This window comes from Salvelinus sp. IW2-2015, linkage group LG14, assembly GCF_002910315.2.
Source record: "Salvelinus sp. IW2-2015 linkage group LG14, ASM291031v2, whole genome shotgun sequence".
NCBI lineage: Eukaryota > Metazoa > Chordata > Actinopteri > Salmoniformes > Salmonidae > Salvelinus > Salvelinus sp. IW2-2015.
In genome coordinates, this window is record NC_036854.1 from 35785932 (window position 1) to 35807189 (window position 21258).

At 44.2% G+C, this 21258-nt stretch overlaps 1 protein-coding gene across 4 annotated transcripts in view; it reads left to right on the forward strand.

Annotated features, from left to right (window-relative positions):
- Positions 1 to 21258, forward strand: part of rttn (rotatin) — a 59496-nt gene that overhangs the window by 3668 nt on the left and 34570 nt on the right. For 2 of the 4 annotated variants that reach the window (XM_024000095.1, XM_024000098.1), the window contains exons 5-23: positions 3813 to 3903; positions 3990 to 4104; positions 8580 to 8730; positions 9248 to 9422; positions 9514 to 9707; positions 9824 to 9939; positions 10578 to 10745; positions 10827 to 11039; positions 11299 to 11411; positions 11728 to 11854; positions 12025 to 12150; positions 12425 to 12541; positions 13094 to 13233; positions 16151 to 16322; positions 19707 to 19806; positions 20215 to 20303; positions 20391 to 20508; positions 20920 to 21016; positions 21127 to 21192. In XM_024000095.1, coding sequence (XP_023855863.1) covers positions 3813 to 3903; positions 3990 to 4104; positions 8580 to 8730; positions 9248 to 9422; positions 9514 to 9707; positions 9824 to 9939; positions 10578 to 10745; positions 10827 to 11039; positions 11299 to 11411; positions 11728 to 11854; positions 12025 to 12150; positions 12425 to 12541; positions 13094 to 13233; positions 16151 to 16322; positions 19707 to 19806; positions 20215 to 20303; positions 20391 to 20508; positions 20920 to 21016; positions 21127 to 21192 — 2488 coding nt within the window. The remainder of the gene's footprint in view (positions 1 to 3812; positions 3904 to 3989; positions 4105 to 8579; positions 8731 to 9247; positions 9423 to 9513; positions 9708 to 9823; positions 9940 to 10577; positions 10746 to 10826; positions 11040 to 11298; positions 11412 to 11727; positions 11855 to 12024; positions 12151 to 12424; positions 12542 to 13093; positions 13234 to 16150; positions 16323 to 19706; positions 19807 to 20214; positions 20304 to 20390; positions 20509 to 20919; positions 21017 to 21126; positions 21193 to 21258) is intronic. The other 2 variants (XM_024000096.1, XM_024000099.1) reach the window with 1 other exon arrangement.

Sequence of the window (21258 nt, forward strand, 5' to 3'; positions counted from 1 at the left end):
GGACCCTTTTACTGCCGACACGGAGCCCCCCCGATCCATCACAACTGGTCTGTCGACGTAACCGTCCGAGGGGGTTTCAACAGGCTCTTCTGTTGCGACGTCCCCCGGAGTCCCATTTGCTAGCCTCGGCCCGCTAGCTGTCTGAATCGCCTTTTATCCAGCTCGCCTAGCTACTCACTGGACCCTATGATCACTCGGCTACACATGCCTCTCCCTAATGTCAATATGCCTTGTCTATTGCTGTTTTGAGCCTCCAGCCCTGCTCAATATGCCTTAGCTAGCCCTTTTGTTCCACCCCCCACACATGCGGTGACCTCACCTGGCTTAAATGGTGCTTCTAGAGACAAAACCTCTCTCATCGTCACTCAATGCCTAGGTTTACCTCCACTGTACTCACATCCTACCATACCCTTGTCTGTACATTATACCTTGAATCTATTCTTCCGAGCCCAGAAACCTGCTCCTTTTACTCTGTTCCGAACGCACTAGACGACCAGTTCTTAAAGCCTTTAGCCGTACCCTTATCCTACTCCTCCTCTGTTCCTCTGGTGATGTAGAGGTTAACCCAGGCCCTGCAGCGCCTAGCTCCACTCCCATTCCCCAGGCGCTCTCATTTGTTGAATTCTGTAACCGTAAAAGCCTTGGTTTCATGCATGTTAACATTAGAAGCCTCCCTAAGTTTGTTTTATTTACTGCTTTAGCACACTCTGCCAACCCGGATGTCCTAGCCTTGTCTGAATCCTGGCTTAGAAAGGCCACCAAAAATCCTGACATTTCCATCCCTAACTATAACATTTTCCGACAAGATAGAACTGCCAAAGGGGGCGGAGTTACAATCTACTGCAGAGATAGCCTGCAGAGTTCTGTCATACTATCCAGGTCTGTGCCCGAGCTTCTACTTTTAAAAATCCACCTTTCCAGAAACAAGTCTCTCACCGTTGCCGCTTGTTATAGACTCCCTTCAGCCCCCAGCTGTGCCCTGGACACCATATGTGAATTGATTGCCCTCCATCTATCTTCAGAGTTTGTTCTCTTAGGTGACCTTAACTGGGACATGCTTAACACCCCGGCCATCCTACAATCTAAGCTAGATGCCCTCAATCTCACACAAATGATCAAGGAACCTTAAAGGTACAACCCTAAATCCGTAACCATGGGCACCTTCTTAGATATCATCCTGACCAACTTGCCCTCTAAATACACCTCTGCTGTCTTCAACCAGGATCTCAGTGATCATTGCCTCATTGCCTGCGTGCGTAATGGGTCCGCGGTCAAACAACCACCCCTCATCACTGTCAAATGCTCCCTAAAACACTCCACCGAGCAGGTCTTTCTAATCGACCTGGTATCCTGGAAGGATATTGACCTCATCCCGTCAGTGGAGGATGCCTGGTTGCTCTATAAAAGTGCTTTCCTCACCATCTTAAATAAGCATGCCCCATTCAAAAAATGCAGAGCTAAGAACAGATATAGCCCTTGGTTCACCCCAGACTTGACTGCCCTTGACCAGCACAATAACATCCTGTGGCGTTCTGCATTAGCATCGAATAGCCCCCGTGATATGCAACTTCTCAGGGAAGTCAGGAACCAATATACTCAGTCAGTTAGGAAAGCTAAGGCTAGCTTTTTCAAACAGAGATTTGGATCCTGTAGCACTAATTCCAAAAAGTTTTGGGACACTGTAAAGACCATGGAAAATAAGAGCAGCTGCCCACTGCACTGAGGCGAGGTAATACTGTCACCATCGATAAATCTACGATAATCGATCATTTCGATAAGCATTTTTCTACAGCTGGCCATGTTATTCACCTGGCTACCCCTACCCCGGCCAACAGTTCAGCACCCCCTGCAGCAACTTGCCCAAGCCCCCCCCCGCTTCTCCTTCACCCAAATCCAGATAACTGATGTTCTGAAAGAGCTGCAAAATCTGGATCCCTACAAATCAGCTGGGCTACACAATCTGGACCCTCTCTTTCTAAAATGATCTGCCGAAATTGTTGCAACCCTTATTACGAGCCTGTTCAACCTCTTTCGTATCGTCTGAGATCCCCAAAGATTGGAAAGCTGCCATGGTCATCCCCCTCTTCAAAGGGGGAGACACTAGACCCTAACTGTTATAGACCTGTATCCATCCTGCCCTGCCTTTCTAAAATCTTCGAAAGCCAAGTTCGCAAACAGATCACCGACCATTTCGAATCCCACCGTACCTTCTCCACTATGCAATCTTGTTACCGAGCTGGTCATGGGTGCACCTCAGCCACGCTCAAGGTCCTCAACGATATCATAACCGCCATCGATAAAAGACAGTACTGTGCAGCCGTCTTCATCGACCTGGCCAAGGCTTTTGACTCTGTCAATCAACGCATTCTTATCGGCAGACTCAACAGCCGTGGCTTCTCAAATGACTGCCTCGCCTGGTTCACCAACTACTTCTCAGAGTTTAGTGTGTAAAATCGGAGGGCCTGTTGTCCGGACCTCTGGCAGTCTCTATGTGAGTGCCACAGGGTTCAATTCTCGGGCCGACTCTTTTCTCTGTATATATCAGTGATGTTCTCTTGCTGCTGGTGATTCTCTGATCCACCTCTACGCAGACGACACCATTCTGTATACTTCTGGCCCTTCTTTGGACACTGTGCTATCAAACCTCCAAACGAGCTTCAGTGCCATACAACACTCCTTCCGTGGCCTCCAACTGCTTTTAAATGCTAGTAAAACTAAGTGCCTGCTTTTCAACCGATTGCTACCAGCCCGCCCGTCCACCATCACTACTCTGGACGGTTCTGACTTAGAATATGTGGACAACTACAAATACCTAGGTGTCTGTTTAGACTGTAAACTCTCACATAAAGCATCTCCAATCCAAAATGAAATCTAGAATCGGCTTCCTATTTCGGAACAAAGCATCCTTCACTCATGCTGCCAAACATACCCTCGTAATACTGACTATCCTATCGATCCTTGACTTTAGCAATGTCATTTACAAAATAGCCTCCAACACTCTACTCAGCAAACTGGATGTAGTCCATCAGTGCCATCTGTTTTGTCACCAAAGCCCCATATACTACCCACCACTGCGACCTGTATGCTCTCGTTGGCTGGCCCTCACTACATTTTCGTTGCCAAACCCACTGGCTCCAGGTCATCTTTAAGTCTATGCTAGGTAAAGCCCCGCCTTATCTCAGCTCACTGGTCACCATAGCAACACCCACCCGAGCACGCGCTCCAGCAGGTATATTCTAGCAGGTATATTTCACTGGTCATCCCCAAAGCCAACACTTCCTTTGCCTGCCTTTCCTTCTAGTTCTCTGCTGCCAATGACTGGAACGAATTGCAAAAATCACTGAAGCTGGAGTCTTTTTTCTCCCCCTCTAACTTTAAGCATCAGTTGTCAGAGTAGCTTACTGATCGCTGTACCTGTACACAGCCAATATGTAAATAGCACACACAACTACTTAATCCTCATATTGTTACTTATCCTCTTGCTCTTTTGCACCCCATTATCTCTACTTACACATCTTCATCTGCACATCTATCACTCCAGTGTTGGAAATTGTAATTATTTTGCCTCTATGGCCTGTTTTTTGCCTMACCTCCCTACTCTTCTACATTTGCACACACTGTACATAGATTTTTCTATTGTGTTATTGACTGTACATTTGCTTACGTGGAACTCTGTGCTATTGTTTTTGTCGCAGTGCTTTGCTTTATCTTGGCCGGTTCGCAGTTGTAAATGAGAACTTGTTCTCAACTGGCCTACCTGGTTAAATAAAGGTAAAAAATTTAATTAGCCAATTTCTGATGTCTTTTTGCAGTGAATAACTCCGTTAGATGTCTGAAGTTTTCTACATTTCCCTGGTTGGCTTTGACCACAACAGACCAACACATATTGTCATCTAATGAGAGGTAGGTCTCATCAGAACTTTAAATATAGTTGTTTAACTATGTTTATGTCATTGGAATGAGCTACATTATCAACTTTTTTTTACCAGTTCTCTAAGGAGTAACAACCACAACTTGGTGAGGACCACGTGTGAGCTCCTACGTGACGTCATCATGCAGGACTTCCCGGCTGAGATATTTCTCCAGCGTCCCAGTATCGTGCAGGCAAGATACTTTATAAGTTTTCATTTATGGTAAGAAAGAACACTCAGTTCTCCTGTCCTTTTCCAGTATGGCCAAATAGTGCCAACCAGATGACCAGCCACCACCCGTGGCCTGGGCCTTCACAGAGTCAATAGGAGCTACTAGATGGATTGAATCACTGGTATTTAGAGCCATGACATCATTAGCTAGRGACAGAAGGCAGTGAATCTGAACAGGAGACAAATGCCAACTCCAATAACTGAATTCTAGGTTGTCTTTTATTTAGTGTTGTGTTATTTGCAGCTCCTACTGTATATCAGCCTTTTGTTTCTGGGCCTTTTGTTTCTGAGCTGGAAGTGTTCAATCGGTACAATCACTCTTTCATGAATGGTTATAAACTAGACCGTTTATCATTGCTGTTCTGTGGTATAATGCCATTGAAGGAGAGCATCTTAACGCACTTACGTGCCTTAAACCTGACTTAAAGCTGAAATCTGCATAAGGTGACACCACGCCACTGTTCGCCCCAGCACATTTGTTATTATTTTAGTTTTGTTGATGGAACAGAGGAGAAGAGCAGCCAGAATTGAAAAAATATATATATTTTCCTGGCACCACACTCCCAGAGCCCTCATCTCCTCCCTGTAGGCTGTCTCGTCATTGTGCGTGGTCACACAGTCATGCGTGGTCGTGCGTGGTCACACAGTCATGGGTGAACAGGGAGTACAGGAGGTGGCTGAGCATGCACCCTTGTGGGGCCCCAGTGCTGAGGATCAGCGAAGTGGAGGTGTTGTTTCCTACCTTCACCACCTGGGGGCGGTTCATCAGGAAGTCCAGGACCAAGTTGCACAGGGCCAGGTTCAGACCCAGGGCCTCGAACTTAATGATGAGCTTGGCGGGTACCAAGTCCATATTATGGCAAGAACAGCTCAAATAAGCAAAGAGAAACAACAGTCCATCATTACTTTAAGACATGAAGGTCAGTCAATCCAGAAAACGTCAAGAACTTTGAAAGTTTCTTCAAGTGCAGTTGCAAAAACCATCAAGCGCTATGATGAAACTGMCTCTCATGAGGACCACCACAGGAAAGGAAGACCCAGAGTTACCTCTGCTGCAGAGGATAAGTTCATTAGAGTTACTAGTTTCAGAAATTGCAGCCCAAATAAATGCTTCACACAATTCAAGTAACACACACATCTCAACGTCAACTGTTCAGAGGAGACTGTGTGAATCAGGCCTTCATGGTCGAATTGCAGCAAACAAACCACTACTAAAGGACACCAATAATAATAAGAGACTTACTTGGGCCAAGAAACATGAGCAATGTACACTAAATCTGTCCTTTGGTCTGATGAGTTCAAATTTGAGATTTTTGGTTCCAACCGCAGGGCGTTAGTGAGAAGCAGAGTAGGTGAACAAATTAACTCAGCATGTGTGGTTCCCACTGTGAAGCATGGAGGAGGAGGTGTGATGGTGTGGGGGTGCTTTGCTGGTGGCACTGTTGGTGATTTTATTTAAAATTCAAGGCACACTTAACTAGCATGGCTAACACCGCATTCTGCAGCGATACACCATCCCATCTGGTTTGCGCTTAGTGGGACTATAATCAGTTTTCTACAGGTCAATGACCCACCACACCTCCAGACTGTGTAAGGGTTAAAGCAGCCAACAAGTGCTCAGCATATGTGGCAACTTCTTCAAGACTGTTGGAAAAGCATTCCAGGTGAAGCTGGTTGAGAGAATGCCAAGAGTGTGCAAAACTGTAATCAAGGCAAAGGGTGGCTACTTTGAAGAATCTAAAATATATTTTGATTTTACACTTTTTGGTAACTACATGATTCCATATGTGTTATTTCATATTTTTGATGTCTTTACTGAGTAGGTGTGTCCAAACTTTTGACTGGTACTGTGTGTGTGTATTCAGAACCCTTACATTTTTCCACCTTTTTGTTACGTTACAGCCTTATTCTAAAATGGATTAAATAAAAAATATTCCTCATCAATTTATACACGATACCCCATAATGACAAAGCAAAATCAGTTTTTTTGACATTTTTGCACATTTATTAAAATTGAAAAACAGATGCCTTATTTACATAAATATTCAGACCCTTTGCTAGGAGACTAGAAATTGAGCTCAGGTGCATCTTGTTTCCATTGATCATCCTTGAGATGTTTCTACAACTTGATTGGAGTCCACCTGTGGAAATTCAATTGATTGAACATGATTTATAAAGGCACACACCTGTATATATAAGGGCCAACAGTTGACAGTGCATTGTCCGAGCAAAAACAAAGCCATGAGGTCGAAGGAATTATCCGTAGAGCTCTGAGACAGGATTGTGTTATGGCACAGATCTGGGGAAGGGTGGGGGGGGGGAAATATAACATTCAGCATTGAAGGTCCCCAAGAGCACAGTGGCCTCCTCATTCTTAAATGGAAGCAGTTTGCTCAGTTTGGTGATCCAATCGGGGGACAAGGGCCTTGGTCAGAGAGGTGACCAAGAACCTGATGGTCACTCTGACAAAGCTCCAGAGGTCCTCTGGAGATGGGAGAACCTTCCAGATGGACAACCATCTCTGCAGCACTCCACCAATCAGGCCTTTATGGTAGAATGGCCAGACGAAAGCCACCTAAAGACTCTCAGACCATGATAAACAAGATTCTCTGGTCTGATGAAACCCAGATTGAACATTTTGGCCTGAATGCCAGTCCTTACGTCTGGAGTAAACCTGCCACCATGTTTTTCAGCGGCAGGGACTGGGAGACTAGTCAGGATCGAGGGAAAGATGAACAGAGCAAAGTACAGAGATCCTTGATGAAACTTGCTCGAGTGCTCAGGACCCCAGACTGGGGAGAAGGTTCATCTTCTAACAGGACAACGACCCTAAGCACACAGCCAAGACAACGCAGGAGTGGCTTCAGGACAAGTCTCTTAATGTTCTTGAGTGGCCCAACCAGAGCCCGGACTTAAACCAAATCGAACATATCTGGGGAGACCTGAAAATAGCTGTGCAGTGACACTCCCCATCCAACCTGACAGAGCTTGAGAGGATCTGCAAAGAAGAATGGAAGAAACTCCCCAAGTATAGGTGTGGCAAGGTTGTAGCGTCAATTTTAATTTATTTTTATTTCACCTTTATTTAACCAGGTAMACCAGTTAACTGCGACCTGGCCAAGATAAAGCAAAGCAGTGCGACACAAACAACACAGTTACACATGGGATAAACAAACGTACAGTCAATAACACAATAGAAAAATCTATATACAGTGTGTGCAAATGTAGTAAGATTAGGGAGGTAAGGCAATAAATGGGCCATAGTGGCAAAATAATTACAATGTAGCAATTAAACACTGGAGTGATAAATGTGCAGAAGATGAATGTGCAAGTAGAGCTACTGGGGTGCAAAAGAGCAAAATAATTTAACAATATGGGGATGAGGTAGTTGGGTGGGCTATTTGGAGATGGGCTATGTACAGGTGCAATGATCGGTAAGCTGCTCTGACAGCTGATGCTTAAAGTTAGTGAGGGAGATATGTCTCCAGCTTTAGATTTTTGCAATTCGTTCCAGTCATTGGCAGCAGAGAACTGGAAGGAGAGGCGGTCAAACGAGGAGTTGGCTTTGGGGGTGACCAGTGAAATACCTGCTGGAGCGCGTGCTACGGGTGGGTGCTGCTATGGTGACCAGTGAGCTGAGATAAGGCGGGGCTTTACCTAGCAAAGACTTATAGATGACCTGGAGCCAGTGGGTTTTGGTGACAAATATGAAGCGAGGGCCAGCCAACGAGAGCATACAGGTCCCAGTGGTGGGTAGTATATGGGGCTTTGGTGACAAAATGGATAGCACTGTGATGGACTGCATCCAATTTGCTGAGTAGAGTGTTGGAGGCTATTTTGTAAATGACATCGCCGAAGTCAAGGATCGGTAGGATAGTCAGTTTTACGAGGGTATGTTTGGCAGCATGAGTGAAGGATGCTTTGTTGCGGAATAGGAAACCATTCTAGATTTCATTTTGGATTGGAGATGCTTAATGTGAGTCTGGAAGGAGAATTTACAGTCAAATTAGACACCTAGGTATTTGTAGTTGTCCACATATTCTAAGTCATACCCAAGAGGACTTGAGGCTGTAATTGCTGCCWAAGGTGCAACAAAGTACTGAGTCTGAATACTTATGTAAATGTAATATTAAAAAATATTTTCAACAAATTCTAAAAACCTGTTTTTGCTTTGTCATTATGAGATATTGTGTGTAGTTTGAGGGGTAAACGTATTTAATACATTTTAGAATAAGGCTGTAAAGCAAAAAAATGTGGAAAAAGTCAAGGGGCCTGAATACTTTCCCTAATGCAGTGTATATTTTTGCGGATCCCCTGCAATTACCTTTGCGGACTCCTATGGGGTCAACTTTATCCTACTCCGTCTTGGGTACTCTGTTTTAATGTAAGTTTGACCATATAACTGATCCTTATTCTCTGATTTTTCCCGTGTTCCAGAACCTCCTGTCCATCCTGAGGCTGACTCCAGGTGAGAGTGAGGCGGGCTACCTGAGACTGCAGGCAGTGGCCTGTCTACAGCAGCTGTGTGTGGGGCTGAGGAGGAGACTTCGTTTCCACAGAGACCCCAGCTTCTACTCCGCAAAGCAAGGTTGGATTACATCTGGATTATTTAATTTTTATTTAATCAGGATGTCTAAAAGAGTTGAGAATATAATTTTCAATGCCGAGATGGCTTTATAGTTATTACGCCTATGCGGATTTACTTTCACTACTTGGCACAGATTTAGTTGAGTGTGTGATTCAGTTGACATACCAATTATCACTTGGCAGCTAAATTTAATTTCTGCTCAGACACTGTGTCCTGCTGGGTCCCATGTGTCTGAGTAACTCTCAGATAAGAGTGCATCTCACTTATGAAGAACTCTCTTGTTATTTTTCATATCTAACTTCATTGCGCCAGGTCCTATTTGTAGTCTAATTCTCTTTGATCAGAGTCAGACCTAATCCTTTCCTACGGATCCCATGGTACTTATCTAAGAGTAGAGGTTTTCTACTCCGGTGTCTTAATCATTATTGTTATGCAGCAAAGGCAAAGTCTAGGCAACTAATGATGATGATTATTTTCTCTTTCCCTCCTTCCCTCCGTCTTGCGTTCTCCTCCGTAGACCCAGTGTCCCAGAACTCGTCACTGTCTTACTCCCAGGAGGTGCATGGGGGGGGGGCCCAGCGCTCCCTGGCCTCGTCCCCAGGAGGAGAGTGCTTTCCTCGGCCCTCTGTGGTGGGGCGTAACGGCCAAAGGCCCAGAGGGGACGGCCAAGATGGGGATGCTGCCTCCAACAGGTCTGTGTCTGTTGGTGTGGTTGTTGATGTTATTTTTACAGTCAGTCCGGACATTTCTAATTTACTCATTTTTTTACCGCTTGCCTCTCAGCAGCAATAGCTCTCAGAGAGGTGGAGCTGCCGCTCAGGCCTCCAGGCAGACCGCTCCCTCGCCTGCAGACGCAGCCCAACTAGAGCTGCCTGATCTGGGGGTGGAGGACGTGCTCGAACTGCAGCTCCAGCAGCTCAGCCTGGCCCAGTTTACTGTGGCCACCATGGAGCATGCCATACCACTGCTCAGGACAGGTAGGAGTGAGAGATTTTCTTGCCTGTGTGTTTGAACAATGTGTGTTCTCTCTCTCCGACTATGTGAAGATTTTTCAGCCAACATTATTAATTAACAAAAGTGTTATCTCCCCCAGACGGCGTGCGTGTGTTCCGGGGTGTGTGTGAGCTGCTGTGTGAGGCGGTGGTCCTGCTGAGAGACGGTGTGTGTGATCTGGTCTGGGACGACACCAGCCTGGTGGGGATGGAGCTGGCAAGTCACAACACCCCGCAGTATTAATATCTGAATACTTACTGATCCACTGGCACTAGCTAGCAGACATTAGCTAGCAGACTCGCAGTGAAGATAAGCAGAGCACAAATGTACTTATATATTACACATTTGCCACAGTGAGTGTATAATGAACATGATGTCATTCTGCAACATGCATGAAAAGTGACACATTTCAGATTTTTCCTCTGCTGTGTGTGTGCTGGAGGTTACTGAACAGTAAATAGTTAGAATCCTGTACTGTTCTTTCAGTCACAACATACTCATACAGATTTGACCATGTAGAGTCATTTGTTATTTGTATCCTGTTAAGAGTGCCTGCTTCTCTGTAAGGAGATGTATACTCTTGTCAAGCCAAGGCCCTCTCTTGTCCTCCTCTCCCCCAGCTGGTTTAATAGGACCCCCGAGCAGCCCAGGGTCCAAGCTGTTTTGTCATCTTTAGCTGGAGAATAGCTTGCTGTGTCACTGCCAGGCTTCTTCAGGGCTCCCCTAAGACTGTTTATTCTGGCCTGGGTTTCTGCTGCCCTCTGCTGGTGTCTGTGCTGTTCTTGGCTTGCGTTTTACAGGGAGAGGGTTCATGATTGATGATTGATTATGATTTGTGTTTGTGTTGTTTTCAGAGGGAGAAGCTGAAGATTACCATGGAGACACTGGGTGACATCATGACCTATCATGAGAGCTGTTCCTCAGACTGTCCTGAGAGTTCATTGGTCCAGCACAGACTGGCCTACGTAGCCACTGCCGTCTTCACCATCAGACTGCTGCAGACCATCCTGCCCCTGGAGAAGGTGTCTTTGTTATTTTTTGTCACAGTACTTTTTGAGCTGCATGACTAACCCTAACCAAACAGATACGTTTCTCCTCTCCAGGCCAGTGGTCATCTCCCGGAGAGTGCTGTGGCAGTCCTCTTGTCTCTGTGTCTGGACCGGCCCTTCAGCTTGGCCTATCCCAGCATGGCGGAGGCTGCGGTGGCCTACCTGGAGCAGGTGAACCCTGAAGGCCATGACCTCTACAGGAGGACCAGCCGTGCTGCTCTCTGGATGGAGTCCACCTGCATGTTTCTTAAGGAGACGCAGCAACAGGTACTGAGATAGACGAGGCTCGTTTGGAAAGGAGTAGTAGGTGCTCAACCAACGTAATACCAGGTGCAACCAAAAACCATGAGAGGATCTGGAAGGAATAGGTGTGATTCTCCTGGAAGAGGAGAATCTTTTGTAAAATAGTAAGATATGGGTGTTTTTGCTGGAAGATAATGTAGATATTACAAAAAAGACTGAGCTTACATGTTTTACTGTTGCACCAGAGTACAATGTTAAGGAGTTTGTTTCTATTCCTCCACAGGGAGATAAGAACTGGCTTGAGTTACTGGAGCTGGCAGACCAGGCCATAGATGGTTTTCCATACCACCAACACCTACCCATTGTCAAGGAGTGCATCCACATCTGCTCCTACTTGTAAGTTATCTATTACTACTACTACTTCTATTTATGGTAGAGTGAGAAGTCCCCTTTCTGTAAGATAAATACTGCTCAACTCATTCGATGAATGGATTCATTGTATTTATTTTCCTACTGTGTTATTGACTTGTTTATTGTTTACTCCATGTGTAACTCTGTGTTGTTGTCTGTTCACACTGCTATGCTTTATCTTGGCCAGGTCGCAGTTGTAAATGAGAACTTGTTCTCAACTAGCCTACCTGGTTAAATAAAGGTGAAATAAAAAAATAAAAAATTCATTAACACATTGTCTTATTTGTGGTTGTATCATAAGGTGGAAGTTTGAGCAGGCCAGTCCGCTGCTCCAGACAGAGAGCCAGAGGGTTCTACTGAAGCTTCTGACCCATCCCCTCCTCCCTGTGAAGACTGAGACCTACACCTGCACTCTCAATGTAGTCAAGGTGAGGTCAACCCATAGAGATCTATTCAATACGATCGGTAATCTGGTAATGCTGGCACTTAACAGATGTTTGGTAGGACAACGATATCATAACATTGCTAATGCTTTTGACCTCTCACCTCTTCATGCGAGGTCATCTGGTAAGCATGTTGTTCACTTTTGACCCCTTAGGAGTGTCTTGGGGTTCAGAATGTGGTCAAGCCCGTGTCGTCAGTCTGTAGTGGGGTTAATTTCCTCCTTCACCCCAAAGTCCTCTACCAGATCAGTGCATTTGGACTCCAGGACCCAATTGGGAAGGTAGTATGTGTGCACACGCATGTGTTGTTTAGTGACAAATCAATCTGCTTCTCAAGGGTTTGTCTAAGGTCATATAAAATGTTGACAATGTGTAGATGTTGCTCTAGACATACAGCACTGAACCACTTTTTTAAAAGGTCATTATTGCAAAACACAATTTATTCTCAATGGCTAAATGAAGGATAAATGGACAAGAAACAGTTGGCTGGCTTGTGGAAGAGACGTTTTGTTATACTGCCTGCTGTGGGTTCAGGAGTTGATGTGTGATCTATAGGTAAACTCTGCTGCCAAGGATATTCTGCTCTTCCTGCTGAAGTGCCCATTAATGATGACAGCATCAACATGGGACAGGTTCAACCAGGCACTTTACCCAGTCATCCCCATATTACAGGTACTCTACACACACCACACACACTCAATGTTTGGCATACATTGGTTATACACATTGAGTGCTCATGAAGMGAAATACAATTTTTACCTTTTTATMTAGTACTTTGGAAGGGAAAATGCCTTAGTGGAATTGCACTTTTTCAGAAAATAACAATCATAGTGAAACGTCTTGCATCCTTCTGAGTACAGTGCACCATATGGAGCTGCTGCCAAGCAATATTTAGTTATCTGCTCATTTGCATATTCTGTGATATTGTAACAGTTTTTACCAAAAAAAAAAGCTTTTTATTAAACGTTGGTGTTTGAAGCAACTGAAATCCAGACAATTGAACCTGAATATGCATGGACTCTTGACAAGGTCGTCAAGTTTGATTTAATTTGCAGCCTTTCGTCTCTGAGCCTGTCACGTCAGTAGAAACCAGATGAAACATTCTCTAATCACGGTGATGCATATTTATTTACTGTTGTGCTCAGCTGGAATTCCCAGACCTTACTGTGTGTGTGTGTGTGTGTGTGTGTGTGTGTGTGTGTGTGTGTGTGTGTGTGTGTGTAGAGTTACGCAGGCACAGAGGATGCGCTGGGAAACTGTGTTCTTCTGATAAGTGAAGTGTCAAACGAGGTGAGAGACGGCGTGTTTCCAAACACAGCCAAGTTGAGAGCTGCGCTACGACTACTCTTCACTAAGGAGCCGGAGTAAGTGAGCGTGTCTGTGTAGTAGGGGACTGTTTCTCTGTGTTTGTGTGTGGTAGGGCTGCACGATTAATCACATTTTAATCGAAATTGCAGTATTGAAATTTGCATTTAGCCGTCTAACTTCCATTTTTTTTAACTTTTGATTTTTTRCTCGACTTGACAGAGTTTTCTCTCCATCTCTCCTCTTTTGGCCGTTTCCCAACCCCACACGAAGCCCTCCCCCCTGTCACTCAAGCATGCAGTTCCTTGAACTCGAGATTCTCTAAGTGCATTGACCAAATAACAGCATGCAGTCAAATGATTTTTCCAAACAAGAACGACGCAGCTTTCCACTTTGCATCTACATATTTTACTAGTTAGTTGTTGTGCCCCCAAAAAACGTGAGTTAGCCCTTAATGCTAATCGCTAGCTAGCTAGCTGGCTAACTAACTCCGCTGAGATTTGGCAAATCTTGCTTGCAAACTTTTGCTCTAATACAGGGCGGTACCAGTGGTGGAGCACAGCAGCATTGTTTGTGGAATGTGCCTATTTCAATCTAATTAGGGTCTCATGGAAAACACTTACCAACACTTTGGTTCCTACTTTGTCACAACCATCTCCTCCCTTGTCTTGCCAAACAAAACTGCATTCCAAGTGCCCGTTGTATTCCACCCATACATTTAGAATTATTATTCTATTTCTATGATTCCAACAGTTTACCCTAGATGATTTCTATGTGTGTGTGTGCGTGCACGCCAGAGTATTTGAGCGGTTGGAAATCACGCTCATCGCTCATGGAGCGGTGCTTGCGCACTGAAAGACTGCCACTCCAAATTCGCTCCATTCATTAAAATCACAGTTTAACCAAAACCCATCTATTTTTGTGATGACATGGACTTACCATAAGGGTTTTAAGTATTGAAACCAAACCATATGATTTGAATGAAAAGTATTTGAATAAACATGAAAAGGTGAATGTAAGAATCACACATTTCCAATAGGCTACATGTTATATTAAACAGCATATAAACACTGTAAATAGGTCAGGAGCCAGACAGGGAGCCTAAGAAGGAACGGAAATAAATTATTTTGGCTATGTTCTTTCAATTATTTCATGGCTATAGCCTTCAAAGAAATACATTTTGAAGCATTTGCGAGTTTGACCCAATAGGCTAGTAGGGACATAAAGCCCTCAGCATTTAAACAACATTTCATTGTATTAAATCATTATAGTCTATAAATTGTGCAAATAGGCTGTGACTTACTTAGAATTAAATACAAATGAAATGAAAAATGACTTATTAGTGCCTTTGAATTCAATTTGAGAAACATACGTTTTGGCCAGTCTATGGCTTCAGGCTCAGGCGATGGTGCCTGGAGTGCAGGCCAGCAGCGGAGAATATCTTCTTCACAGAGCCACCGGGGATGTTAAACACCCTTTTGGCCCCTCTTGCCAGGCTGGGCAGAGATGCAGAGTTGTTTTATTTTTCTATAGGTAGGCCTAAAGGTTTGTAAGCAAAATAACCCAATCAAAGCGGGAAGCTCCTTGAACGTGGGAATATGCCAGGCCTTATTGTGCCAAAATCAATTATGGCCTATAGATAATATAACAAAAAATGAACGAAACGTTTAAGAGCAGATTTTTTGGTTCATAAATACTTTGCTACAATGACACACTCAGTTATCTACCCACCTCGTTCTTTTCTTTTAACGTGCGCGTAGTAAGTACTCCATCATGCTTTTGGGATACGTGTCTTTTCAGATTCCACAATGATTACTTAGTTGTGGACACTACATCACCACACTCCCTCTCTTGGTCGTCATCTTTGTAAGTCACCTTGATTTTGCACCTGTGTGTTTTATCAGTTTCTTTATGAAAATATTTAGTGAACTCCATGACAATAGCTAAAGCAAGGGGCTACAGCAGCACACAAGTAGACTACAAATGCGTGTTGGGCCTGGCATCCCCTGAGCTGGTGAAGTGAGCGCTCCAGCTCTTAGCTCCGGTCCTAGCTCCGGTCCAGCTCCGCTCTGCTCCGCTCACATACTCTGGTGCACGTGTGCATGTGAGGAAAAAGGCAAATTTGTTTGAGTGTGTGTCTTTACTTTTTGAAGCTGTCAACTGAATTTGACATTGACTCTCGAGGGCGTTGTAAAACCAGACAACTGTCTCAGTGTTTAGCTATTCTGCTTTCCAACACTGTGTGTTGATGTTGATGGGCATATTACTCCTGTCACTTGTTATAAGCTGATGGACTCATCAACTCTGTCTCTGGCTGGGGGCTCTTTGTAATGGTTATGGAAAACAGCCATCTTCTCCACACAGTCCCTGTCTGTCTATACTGCTGTTGTATGAATATGTATAGTTACTCTCTTTATTGTGCTGTGTACTCAGTTAGCTCCTCAGTGTTGTATGGAGGATGTATTAGTTGTATATGAAAGTCCTGTATCTTTGACTGATTCATAGACACAGAAAGAACAGAGAGAGAAAAGACAGAGATTGATTATTTGAATGCTTGATCAGATTTTCCCCTCTATGCATTTAGCAGCATTTAACTGCAGATTTTTTTCAAATGTTTGATGGCATACGAACACGGCATAAGCCATGGGAAAATGTGGAGAATAGCAGGAAACTAGCTTTAAAACTCCACATTTCTCTCAGCCCCTGACAAAATGTGTAGAATTGCAGGAAACTTGCTTTAAAACTGTAAAATGTTCTCTCCWCCCCATGGCAAAATATATAGAATTATAGGAAATTAGCTTTGAAACTGCCATTTTTCTCTCAGCCCCATGGCAAAATATGTATAATTTAAGGGAATTACTTTGCCGCTGCTAAATAAAATCCCAGGTAAAACACTGTTGCTATATCGATTAATTAATAGCTTGATTGATTGATGACCTACAGTCCCATACCTCTGAGTATTTGGTGTGATTGCAGGGTCCGAGCTGCAGCAGTCCAACACCTTCTTCCCCACCTGACCAGTGTAGAGGGGGCTACTACAGTCAGACCAACCCTGGAGGGTCCTGTCCTCTCCTCTCTCCCCTCCCTCTTCTGTCTCAACAATGCACTGGACATCAACCTGGACAGCAGCGACAAGTCCTTCCTCAAGGTAAGGATAGACGGGCAGCGACATACAGACAACGTTGGCCTTTTATCCCGATGCAAGTAAAGAGGTATAGTTATGTGACAGAGTGCAGAGTGTACACTACACGACTTTCAAAATCTTAACATCGCTCAGCATCTCACATTAAACTACCGTCTTTCATGTATTTTTTTTGTCTTGCCAACGTAGTGGTGCGCACACTAAACGATCTGGCGCAGACAGGGGGTCTTACACAACATTATTCACTTGCTCGTGAGGATTCTCCATACCACCACATTGTCTCACCAAAACAGTGTGATGTGATTCGATCAGGCAGTGCCCAGATAGGGCTCTACCTGTGCAGACCGAATGCCATTTTGCCCTTCCAGTCTCCAAAGGGCCCTTTTGTGTGATTTCRGCCAAAATGATACAAAAAAGTACGGAAGAAAGTGTCATTGTTGTTCGGAACCCACTGCCTGCAAGTCGTCGTCAAGTTCGCCACCACCTACCCCGTCCATTGTTTGAGCCTGTTGATCTGCCCTGTACCTAGCTTGCGCGCTCCCGGTTGTGCCTATTTCCCAGTCTGCCCTGTACGGATATTGCATGTGCCCAGTATGGAAACATGCATGGCTTGAGAGTTGCGGTCACTGGTCGTGTGTGTGTGTAGCTATCTACCTAGTTTAAATATCAACAGTACTGCCACAGCAGCATAACATTTGATTAACACTTGATGACACTTGATTTAGCCTATATCATCAGTATTTTGGTCTGGTTGGCTGATATGCACAGCAGAGAGAGGCAGAAAGAGGTAAATCGGAATCAATAAAATAAATCTAACTAGCAGATTTAAATCAATCAACATCAATGATCAGCTGATAGCCCACCCTCTTTTCTGATGTAATTCATGTCTTTAGGCGGCACTGCAACTACTTTTTGTAATGTAGTGCATGTGGACACCTGCTCGTCAAACATCTCATTCCAAAATCATAGGCATTAATATGGAGTTGGTCCACGCCTTTGCTGCTATAACAGCCTCCACTAGATGTTGGAACATTGCTGCGGGGACTTGCTTCCATTCAGCCACAAGAGCATTAGTGAGGTCGGGTACTGATGTTGGGTGATTAGGCCTGGCTCGCAGTTGGCGTTCCCATTTATCCCAAAGGTGTTCGATGGGGTTGAGGTCAGGGCTCTGCAGGKCAGTCAAGTTCTTCCATACCGATCTCGACAAACAATTTCTGTATGGACCTCGGTTTGTGCATAGGGGTATTGTCATGCTGAAACAGGAAAGGGCCTTCCCCAAACTGTTGCCACAAAGTTGGAAGCACAGAATCGTCTAGAATGTCATTGCATGCAGTAGCATTAAGATTTCCCTTCACTGGAACTAAGTTGCCTAGGCCGAACCATGAAAAACAGCCCAGACCATTATTCCTCCTCCACCAAACTTTACAGTTGGCACTATGCATTGGGTCAGGTGGTGTTCTCCTGGCATCCGCGAAACACAGATTCGTCCATCGGACTGCCAGATGGTGAAGTGTGATTCATCTCTCCAGAGAATGCGTTTCCACTGCTCCGAAGTCCAATGGCAGCGAGTTTTACACAGCTCCAGCCGACCCTTGGTATTGCGCATGGTCATCTTAGGCTTGTGTGCGGCTGCTCTGCCATGGAAACCCATTTCATGAAGTTCCCAACGAACAGTTCTTCCAGAGGCCGTTTGGACCTCGTTAGTGAGTGTTGCGACTGAGGACAGACTATTTTTACGCGCTATGCGCTCCAGCACTCTGCGGTTCCGTTCTGTGAGCTTGTGTGGCCTACCACTTCACAGCTGAGCCATTGCTGCTCCTAGATGTTTCCACTTCATAATAACAGTACTTACAGTTGACCGGGGCAACTCTAGCAGGGCAGAAATTTGACTAACTGACTTGATGGAAAGGTGGCATCCTATGACGGTGCCACGTTGAAAGTCACTGAGCTCTTCAGTAAGGGCATTCTACTGCCAATGTTTGTTTATGGAGATTGCATGGCTGTGTGCTCAATTTTATACACCTGTCAGCAACGGGTGTGGATGAAATAGCAGAATCTACTCATTTGAAGGGGTGTCCACATACTATTGTGTATATATATATCAAATGAATGGTTATTTGTCACATGTGCCGAATACAACAGGTGTAGTAGACCTTACTGTGAAATGCTTACTTACAAGCCCTAGATTTAAAAGATTTGCTAAATAAAATAAAAAGTAACACAATAAAATAACAATAACGAGGCTATATACAGGGGGTACCGGTACCGAGTCAGTGTGCGGGGGGGTACAGGTTAGTCGAGGTAATTTGTACATGTAGGTAGGGGTGAAGTGACTGTGCATAGACTATGCATATAGTGTAGCTAGTTTACAATTTGTGATGATGAGTGAGTGTTGTTGTGTGGCAAAGATGCGCTAGGCTGGTCTCTCTCCAAGAATGTCCGCTGACCCCCGCCAATTCATGTGCACTCATTGTTTCTTTATATCAATTGGCTGTTAATGCTGACCAATTCCCGTACGTATCACATATATATTTAGTCTTGATGTTATCATTAATCTCCTCAATTCACCAAGTAATCTACAATGTTTGGTTGCGGTCATTTCTGTTCATTCAGACAATATATTATTACATTCACACCATTCTCGTTCTCAAAGTGGAAACGTTGTTTGGAGAGCTAAAAAACTGTAACACATATGATCAAGAAGCTTTGGTTTATTTCATTCTATTTACCAGTTTTGTCGATTTCTTCATTGTCTTTATTTGTGTGTTGTTTCTCTGTCTTGCTGTTTCAAGTGCGTACATGTACCTGACCTGCGCTCCACATAGGTGTGGCTTCAAGGTCCCTATTTTACATGTTGCATAAATAAATAAAAAATGCTTGCTAAAAAATATATATATATGTTTTTGCTACAGAGGCATTTGGTGTGTTATGAATTTCGAGATATTCATTTTATTTTTGAGCACATGCCCCCTGTGCATGGCCCTGGATTAGATTGTTAATGTAGCRAGAACGAGCTGTGGCTCTAAGCAGGCTCTTTAGCAAGCTCATTGGCTATTTGCTGATCACATTCTTAAAACTTGTCGTTGCAAATCTCACACTACAAGAGCATTGCAGATTTTGTGCCSATATAATCAAGTATGTTTGAAAATATCGGTACGTCTGGGACTACTCGAAGACGGGATCAGTAGCCCTCCGATGGCGTGTCTGACTCGCTCACATCAAACGAGCGTCGGTGATGTCTCCCCCCGAGTAGGCAACGACATGGGGATTTTTCTTTCCCATCTCAAAAGAAAAACATGTCTGGGCCCACTAAATCGGGGCCAAATCATGTAGTGTACCACTGGGTTAAATTGTTCTTACTGTTAGTTGTTTATTTCTTTATAACCATAGGTGGAGTCAGTGGAGAAGCTGTTCAGCATCTTGACCTCTGACACTGTTGACCTGACCCTCAGGAGGTCAGCAGCAGAACAACTGGCTGTCGTCCTACAGGGTGATGTAGCGCTTCATATCCTCCACACAATGCATTTAGGATTAGCAAGGGATATGTCGATCAAAAAATATTTTTTGGGGAAAAGGGCATAACACTAGACATAACTCTCCTAAGCTTTGTTAGTGTTGACCTAGAACATCAAAATGMTTTGCAAAGAAAATAAAGTTGAGGAAAATATAAACGTTTTGTGCGAATAGTCACACAAAGAAAAGCTTGACATGTTTTTGCAAAGGCGTATGCTTCTACCCACCACCATATGTTTAGGATAAATAATGGAAGTAACTTGAGAAAGGAAAAATATGCAAATTCCATGTATTCTTAGGGTCTAGCATTGTTAGGCAGACAACACTTCATTTGTATTATTGATAGGCCTATTAAGTTATTACTTTCAATCTATTTTCTCCACAGAAACAGCAATGCACCCAGTGTTGAAGAGTCTTGGTGTAACAGATAAAGTGATCTGCTTCATCACAGAGAGTGTGAACGGCCACAGGAAGGTGAAAAGACCTCACAGATCAGCTTGCATATGAATGTGTATGTTTGTCTATGTTCGCTGTGTTAACACGTGTGTGTTCTTCCTCCAGAGCATGGACTGCCTGTTGGAGCCGTGTGTGTGTATTCTGAGAAAGCTGGTGTATGCAGACCCCTCCCTGAGGCATCTTCTGGCTGAGAAGAACCCCCTCCTCATCACTTTGCTCAGGGGTACGTTCCCAACACAACTCATTTAGCAACCATCACAGTCCAACGCTATCACACTGCTCTGAGTGACGTTCACACACAACTCATTCACTCGGGCACAGCTAAACACATTTCGTTGCCCAGCTGAGGGATAAGTTTGCATTACAACTCAGCGAGTAACGTTTGAACAGTTTAACACTGCCCTGGGGTTCATTCACATCACAACTCATTCAATTTAGGCATTACGTTGTACAGTTTTAGAGGTATGTTCACAGGACCTAGACGTTCACATTGGTAAACACATTCTGTTGCACCTCTCAAAGGCCTTCACAAGGTTAAACAATCACATAGCTAAACCCTCACTGGAATCAACTGAGTGTACGTTCACCACCGCTAATCACTGAACGTTTTCTAATTGTTTGTTTATCCTGTTAGCTTCATTGCTTGTCAAGGAGAACAAAGGGGATGTTCGTGAGGCGGCTGTGTTGATGTGTCTGCTGCTCTTTGATGAGATTGCCACAGTAGAAGTGTGGTATGTGTTCTTCCCGCTCTCATCTGAATTAATTTGTTTGCTTTTGATTTTAGCACTATTTCCTACAGAGCCACGGTGTGGTAAAGCATTTTATTGTTTTACCTAATCAGGTCGGAAAATTCCAGCTCCGACGTGGCTCTCTCACCATTCTCTCTCCCTGTGTCCGTCATACGAAGGTAATGAAGTAGCCTAACTTTATTGATAGTCACCAATATTTACTTTTTATATTGATGTCAGTCTGT